General features: G+C 42.0%; 1 protein-coding gene across 1 annotated transcript; it reads left to right on the forward strand.

Annotated features, from left to right (window-relative positions):
• The first annotated feature begins 5,522 nt into the window (after positions 1–5,522).
• On the forward strand, positions 5,523–6,467 carry LOC138568723 (olfactory receptor 1F1-like). The gene has a single exon (XM_069646507.1). It carries the CDS (start codon positions 5,523–5,525, stop codon positions 6,465–6,467), a length of 945 nt encoding a protein of 314 aa, XP_069502608.1.
• The last annotated feature ends 1,822 nt before the right edge of the window (positions 6,468–8,289 follow it).

The following is an 8,289-nucleotide window of genomic DNA, read 5'->3' on the forward strand; positions in this document are numbered from 1 at the left end:
ATTCCCATTACAATGTCCAAAGAGGACGAGGTAGCGCTGGACAAGGAGATTCACAGTTTAGCGATGAAACAAGCAATCCGCCCCTGCACAAGCCAAGGCGGTTTCTTCAGCCCAATATTTCTGGTACGCAGGAAGCAAAAAGTGTGTCCAGTGATAAACCTAAAGGCTCTCAACGATTTCATTGTTTACCGTCATTTCAAAATGGAGGGTATTTACATGCTCAGAGACCTGCTTAGACCCAACGACTGACTTATGCGTTTGGATCTGAAAGATGCGTACCTTGCGGTGCCCATACATCAGGATCACGCAAGCTATCTGAGATTCTCCTGGAATCACCAGGACTGGGAATTCACCAGCCTGCCATTCGGTCTCTCTTCAGCTCCTTGGGCATTCACCAAGCTCCTGAGACCAGTAGTAGCACATCTAAGCTAAGAGAACAAGGTGTTCGTCTGATAATATATTTGGACGATATTATCTTTATGGCACAGTCTCGAGAGCTGGTAGAACAACAGACCAAGCTGGCCATAGACCTACTACACAGTCTCTAGTTCCTCATAAACTGGGAAACATCAATCCTTCACTCATCCAGAAACCTAGAGTTTCTAGAATTTGTAGTAGACACCGAATTGGCTCAACTCTGTCTCCCGACAGCCAGAATTCACTCCACCAAACGGGAGATCCGCAGACTCCTACAGAGGGACGAGATCTCTCTTCGAGACCTAGCGAGTGTAATAGGACTTCTCTCCTCCTCTATCCAAGCTATTTGTTCCGGACTTCTACACTACCGAGCGTTACAGAGACTGAAGGGACAGCATTTAAGACACAGTCTCTCTTACTCACAGCGATTGTCTCTATCACCAAGCAAGAACGGAACTCAACTGGTGGCTCACCCACATGGAGGCCTGGAACGGCCGAGTAATCTTTGGATCTGCCCCAAACATAGTGATAGAGTCAGATGCCAGCCATTCCGGCTGGGGAGCGAGATGCGGTCCAGTGGCCACAGGAGGAACATGGTGACCTCAGGAACTCAAGATGCATATAAACTGCCTGGAGCTCCTAGCGGGTTCCTTCGCAGTACGCTCCTTTGCCAAAGACAGAGTGAGCTGTTGTAGTTTACTGAAAATGGACAACGTTTCTGCAGTAAGATACATCAATCATCTGGGTGGCACTTCTGTCTAGAACACCGGATTTCAGTCACGGCAGAGTATCTACCAGGCCTTACAAACGTAGTGGCAGACTGGTACTCCCGGCATACGACTGATTACAGTGACTGGAGACTGGACAGAGAAGTCTTCCTTTGAATTCAGCAAGTTTGGGGTCCCATGTTCAAGGACCTGTTTGCCTCACGCCTGAACACTCAGCTACCAGTGTTCTTCAGCTGTAATCCAGATCCAGCAGCGACGGCGAAGGATGCTTTCCTCCAACATTGGACCGAAGGGGTACATTATGCCTTTCCCCCCTTCAACATGATTGTGAGGGCCCTGGCGAAGACCCGCCAGGAACGAACAGAACTGGTTCTTATAGACCCGGTATGGACCTCTCAGACCTGGTATCCAGTTCTTCTGGAACTTTCTTTGGATTTTCCAATTCTTCTACCTCAATTTCCAGATCTTCTGTTGGATCCAGCGGGGCAGCGTCACCCTCTACTCCTCCACGGATCCCTGATCCTAGCAGCCTGGAGGATTTCAGGTCAAGGTGGAGATTTCCAGTCATGTCCCACATGGCAGTCAGCCTCATTGAAGAGAGTTGGGCTCCAGCCACTCTCAAAAGATATTTATCTCATGGAATGCCCAGAGAAACTGGTGTCAAGACAAAGGCTTACATCCAGTTTCGGCACCTATAGAGGAAATTCTGAATTTCCTAGCATCCTTAGTGGAAAGAGGTCTCGCCTAGAGGACAGTTAATGCATACCGCTCTGCCATTTCAGCAAGCCACAACCCCATAGAAGGGATCACAGCAGGAGAGCACCACCTGGTTTGCAGACTACTTAAGGGCGTCAGACTTACAGTCCCGCCTCCGTCCCGCTACAATAAGCTTTGGGACGTTAACAAAGTGCTGAACCTTTTTCTATCCTGGCCAGATAACAAGGAACTATCCTGCACTGCCCTATCCGGCAAACTCACTACACTACTCTGCCTCGTCTCTTGCAGGAGAGTTTCTGATGTCAGAGCCCTAGACCTAGCGGGCAGAACCTTCTCCCCTGATGGCATAGTGTTCCACATACGTAGGAGGATGAAGTGCAACTCAAGAGTTATTTCTTATCCTGCTTTCAGGTACCAGCCCAAGCTCTGCTTAGTCAGATGCCTGAAGGCTTATGAAGAGGTTACGGCTCTTCTTAGAACCTCTCCTAATGGGCAACTATTGATAGCCTTACGCAAACCTCACAAAGCAGTTTCCACCCCAACACTAGCACGCTGGGTGTGGTGGACCTTAACCCAAGCAGGAATAGATACCTTGCACTTCGGAACTCACTCCGTGAGAGGAGTCATGGCTTCTAAGGCTTTCCATGTCGGGATTCGACTGGATGATATCATGAAAATGGCAGACTGGGCAAGTGAATCTGTGTTTAAGCAATTCTACCTGAAACCGGTAGAACAGCCGGCATCCATTGTGGTAAATATGCTTTAAACGAGCATTATGGGAGCCTCCGGTCTTGACATGGAATAAAGATTTTCCATAACAACTTACTAGAAAGCCTTAACTCTATTAAAGACTTGAAGGCAAGCATTATCCCACCCGGCGAGAAATTGAAAATATCACGCTTGATGATTATATGTACATTGTAGATTGTTACATGATTTTGAATGCAGGATTGCTCCTCCAAATAAAACAATGTATTTCTCTCCCACCCCTCTAAGGGAACTAAGGTTGTAATATACACAAACTAACTACAGTTCTCTATCTCTCTCTCTTAACAGTGTCTAAAGACAAATCCGCCTAATCCACGGCACATTCTCTTCTCTACTAAGGAGACCACTTCGATTCCAATTCTTCCATCGGACATTTTTGCAGCTTCGAAAGAGGAAGTGTCATCATATTCAAGACCGTTTATGTGGGGACTTGGTCACTCATTGGAGGATCCAGGTCACATGTTGGTGTCCTCACGTTGAACTTTCCACAGGCCTCCTGGGAAATGAAGTTTTAATGTTATTTCAGGACTTTAAAGACATATTTTGATGTTTTTTGTCATTTTTATTATTACATATTTTCTGTGCACCTTTTCCTATGTACATATGACATATGATACTCAGGTGCACTGAGAAAAATATCTTGCTGCTGAGCTTTATTTAATTATTTAAATAAAGAAAGAGAAGCATAATGCTTGCCTCTGTGTCTTTAATAGAATTAAGACTTTCTAGTAAGTTATTATGGAAAATCCTTATTGTTCCTCTTAGGAACTTTAGCCTGACCAACCAGTAATAAGCTGACAAAGTGTTTAAAACAAAACCGGTTTCTAATGCATTGTAAAGGGTCAACAGTTGCTCAGCCACTACATCCTCATAGGTACGCAGGCCTCTGCGGTTATTTCTGCAATCTAACAGAGCTGGCATTAGCATCTCTTATTAGCGCTGGCCTGCAGCTAGTGACAATCATAGTGTGACAGTGTAGAAAGGCTGTTTGGCCTAGTGGATGTACAATTTGAGGTAACTTATTTGATAGCTGTATGTGTTTAAGTGTCGGCACAGTATGGCATAATCTTCGGAGCTCCATACACAAAACGTTCCAGTGTGCTTTTGTATGGATATGGGACACATCAGACAAAAACAGGCATATTTGCTGTTACATAGAGGAGCACCACATAGAAGGCATTTCCAACAGTGTGGTGACTTGTGCAGCACATACATCGTTGCTGCTCACAAATCACTGCATTGATTTGCCATGGACTACTGTCTGCATGGTGAGGCACAATGAACCCTGCTTTCCTAATCAATGTGCCAAGCGACATTGAGGAGCCATCTGGTGTGTGCTAGGCAGTGGTTGGCTGTGTAAAAACAATTGCTTGTTGAAAGAGCCATCACTTATCAATTGACCCCACTTTATTGGCTGTCAAAACAAACAGTGAGGGGCACAGGGTACGAGTCTCCTGCGCAGTACAGAATATATTGTAAAGAAAACAAATTATGTTTAAAAATATAACACACAGAGTGAACTACTTGCAACCCAAATTTAACTTCCGTCCAGTTACGCAGACTGAATTATTAAATATCATTGATGAACTGAAACCTACAATTTGTAAGGGGGATTCATGCCCAGCAGAATCGTATAAAGCATGCACTCCTACAATGATAGGAATCTTGACCAGATATGTAAATGCATCATTTGCAGAAAATCACGTCCCGGATCACTTAAAAAATGCTTGAATTTCCCCATTATTGAAAAAGACTGGCCTTTGCCCCACTGAACCATCTATAATTATAGTACCAAAATCCCCTTTTTATCAAAGATTGTAAATCTCATTGCCTAAATCCAGATTTTAGAGTATTTTAACAACCACAAGGTATATAATAGGCAATCAGGTTTTAGACAAGGTCATGGCATGGAGATGGCGCCGCTGGACATTAAGTCAAATCTCTTAAATGGAATGGACAATGGTAAGACAGTTGCCCTCATGTTGTTGGACCTATCCACCGCCTTCAGCCTGGTGGAGCATACATTACTTCTCACAAGGCTGAAGGAGGCGCCGGCATTCTTGAATCCCGGACTTTGCACGGCAAAAATACACTTTGCACGGTTCCATGAATCAAGGTTTGTGTCCGCAGTGCAAAGTCACTTTTCAGCATGCAAAATCACTTTGAACCGGGCAAATATTCCATGAATTGGGCCCTTAATCTTTTCTCAATATCAACTTCCGGGTAACTGTGTGACAAGACAAAGTCCTCCTCTGATGCGTCCCGGAAAGGGGTAATTTACGCTCTGAGCGATCCTTTGTACATACTAGACCTAGTCAGTGTATGCAGTCACATGGGTCTAAATGTCCCTCTCTGGAGTTCCTTCAAGACATCACATGTCCCACTTATAAGCATGCTCGGGAGTCCGCTAGAAAACAAGTAATATCTAAGCCAGCTTTAATAAAACGTTGGAGCAACACAAGAAAGATCACACAGCTTTTTGGGTAAAATTAGCTTTCTGTTTAAATGCATTATCTGTCCATTACAGAAAATTTTCACTCAAGGAAAATTAATGAAAATATCAGGGATTTCTATTGGGGGTATTTAGTAAACAGGCCCCTCTTGCCAGTTAATTATTTTAGGAACTTATAAAGCAAAAATGTGCACATATTGTGTGTCTTATGAATTGTGATTTAATAAACTAGCAGACTGATTTAAAATGACTTATAATTTGATGTATGTTATAAACAATTATACAACTGTATGTTTTGTTAATTTGGGATTGTTGCATATGCCTAAACAAGCAAAGTATTTGAATAAAATTCTTATTGTGATGATGAGTTTAAAAATCAATTACTTCTAAAATCTCAATGTGCTGTGTTGTGCCTATTGTGTTTCAGCAAATTGAGAACAATGACAAGTGTAAACCAGACCTTGGTCACAGATTTTATCCTCCTGGGTTTCTCAGACTTACCACGCTATCAGATCCAGCTCTTTGCTGTGTTCCTCGTAATCTTCATCATCACGCTGTTGGGGAACCTGACCATCATCCTATCAGTTAGTGGTGATCCTCGGCTCCACTGCCCTATGTACTTCTTCCTGGCAAATCTGTCTTTCGTCGATATCTGCTTGGGCCTGGTCACCCTCCCCCAGATGTTGGTGCACTTCCTTCTGGAGAGGAAATCCATTACATATGGTGGCTGTTTGTCTCAGGTTTTCTTTTTCCTGCTGTTTGCCAATGTGGAGGACTTCCTTTTGACTGTTATGGCTTACGACAGGTATGTGGCAATCTGCAATCCTCTTCATTACTCTGTTGTGATGAGAAAGACAGCATGTGCCCAAATGGTGGCCGGGACATGGGTCACAGCAATACTGAATTCCATTTTGCATACTGGAATGACATCAAGGCTATCTTTCTGTGGAGCCAATGAAATTAATCACTTTCTCTGTGATATGGTGCCACTCTTCAAGCTTTCCTGCTCTGACACTTTCCCAAACCAGATGGTGATTTTCACAGAGGGATCCGTGGTGGTGATGAGCCCATTCCTGATCATTGTCATCTCATACATATGCATCATCAGGGCCATCTTGAAGATCCCCTCAGCATTGGGTAGGCGCAAAACCTTCTCCACTTGCTCCTCACACCTGGCAGTAGTGATACCTTACTTTGGTACCATCATGTTCATGTACTTTCGACCAACCACTAGCTTTGCGCTGACTAAGGACAGAGTAGCCAGTGTGATGTACACTATACTGGCTCCCATGTTGAACCCGTTCATCTACAGCCTCCGTAACAATGAAGTGAAGGGGGCGATTAAGAAAGTGATATTAGGGAAAATCATTTCTTCAAACTCTTAGAGGGATTTCTCGTTTTAGCACCCCATTTGAGAATTACATCCAATTTGGGAGCACACATTTCCCATTCACTCATTTAACCTGATCGTTCAATATATCAGAATATATAATTGCACTTTTCAGTTTAAAACATATGTTCATGTCCTATTTATGTACGCTTTTTAATCAGAAATTTCAGCTTTTCTATAATAAATAATGAAAATGTGTTTCTGTGTAAACGCATGTTCAAACAAACATATTGTCCTAATTAATCACCCTGCAGGCAGCCTTTTACATCCTTTTCATGCCTTCCTCTCTTAACCCATTCCTACCACGGCATCATCTTTCTTCTTGCTCCTGTCATATATCTTTATACAGAATGCAGGATTGTTCACCTTGTAAATCGATTTCATTCATTCCCCTATCAGCTTCCTCTATTCTCTCTCTTTCCTGTTCCCCATCAGCACACCATCCCCAAGCCCCGTCTACTGGCGTAGTTTTTGCAAGTGTACCAAGTCCTGGTGTTTGTTTGCTGGCAATGTGCTGCTCCTTTCCATAAAAATTGTAAGGCAGTACAATGACAAGTTATGTTTCTCTAAACATTAAGGGGGTGATATATATATATATAAATATATATATATATATATATTTCTTTAATATTTGTTTGGCTGACTTAATCAACCTTTCAAATTCTTTATCACAAACAAATTCCATTTTTTACAATATAATGTAAGCAAACACACCTAAATACTATACAATAAAACTAACTGCACTTTGTTATAACAATTTAAATGAAATATACATAATGCAACTCAAATACAGCTCAAGCCGTGACACAACAGTACATAGCAAACCATTTTTCAAAAAGTTCATTGTACTCCACATTCAACTGTTTTGGTAAAATCGCATTCACATATTGTACGAGTGCAATTTTCACTGCTATTCTTGGACTAGAAAAAATAATATGCCATGTTTCATCTTTAGACAAGTGGCAGTCGATATAAAACACATTTTTAAAATAACTTTCTCGCTTTTCGATCAGAACCGGGCATTCTACCACTAAATGCAACAAAGTTTCCATTTGTGCCAAATGTTTGCAGAATCGACAAATGTTTTTATCTTTCTGTATAATGCCCCTTCTTGCTAAAATTTCGTTAGTTGGACACAAGTTTAGTCTGATTCTTAGGTATTGGATGCAAATATAATTTGATGGGCATTTTGTCAAATAATCCACCAGATTCTGAAATCTTTTGTTTACAAATAAGAAAATGTTAAAATCTACATAACCTTTACATCCTTCTTGTGAACATATAGTCATACTGGTAAAACTGAATGTTTGCCTTTCCTGGGTTAGTTACTAGCATATCAACAGAGACATTTGCATCTATTAAAGCATCCAAAATGCAATTCCTCCATATCCGGGGAAATGTTTCTGTTGATGTCGTTACATATTGTGCCACTGTGCTCAAAATATTCTTTGCACAAAAACTCATGAGACATTTTCTGTACAAACAACACATTTTCCAAAGAATTTGACTATATAAGGAAAGAGCACTTAATTCATATCGTATTATGGCCAAAGGCGCACAGTTGGGTAGCCTCAATAACGAATTCTAGAACTGAGCTTCAAGTCGGTCACAGCATTTACTCTCCCTAGGCATCATGGTTTCAGAGCCATACGTGACAATTGGTACTACCTTCTGCTGAAATAAAGTCATGTTGTGCGTGAATGTGAATTTGCCATATTTGCATGTCGGAATTTTGTCCTGAAATATTAAGGTTCTTAGTTTGGCATCCAAATTTATTAAGTACGAGCTGTTGATAATAGTACCACTGAAGGAACACC

Source organism: Ambystoma mexicanum, chromosome 2q (genome assembly GCF_040938575.1).
Source record: "Ambystoma mexicanum isolate Mex_15411 chromosome 2q, UKY_AmexF1_1, whole genome shotgun sequence".
NCBI lineage: Eukaryota > Metazoa > Chordata > Amphibia > Caudata > Ambystomatidae > Ambystoma > Ambystoma mexicanum.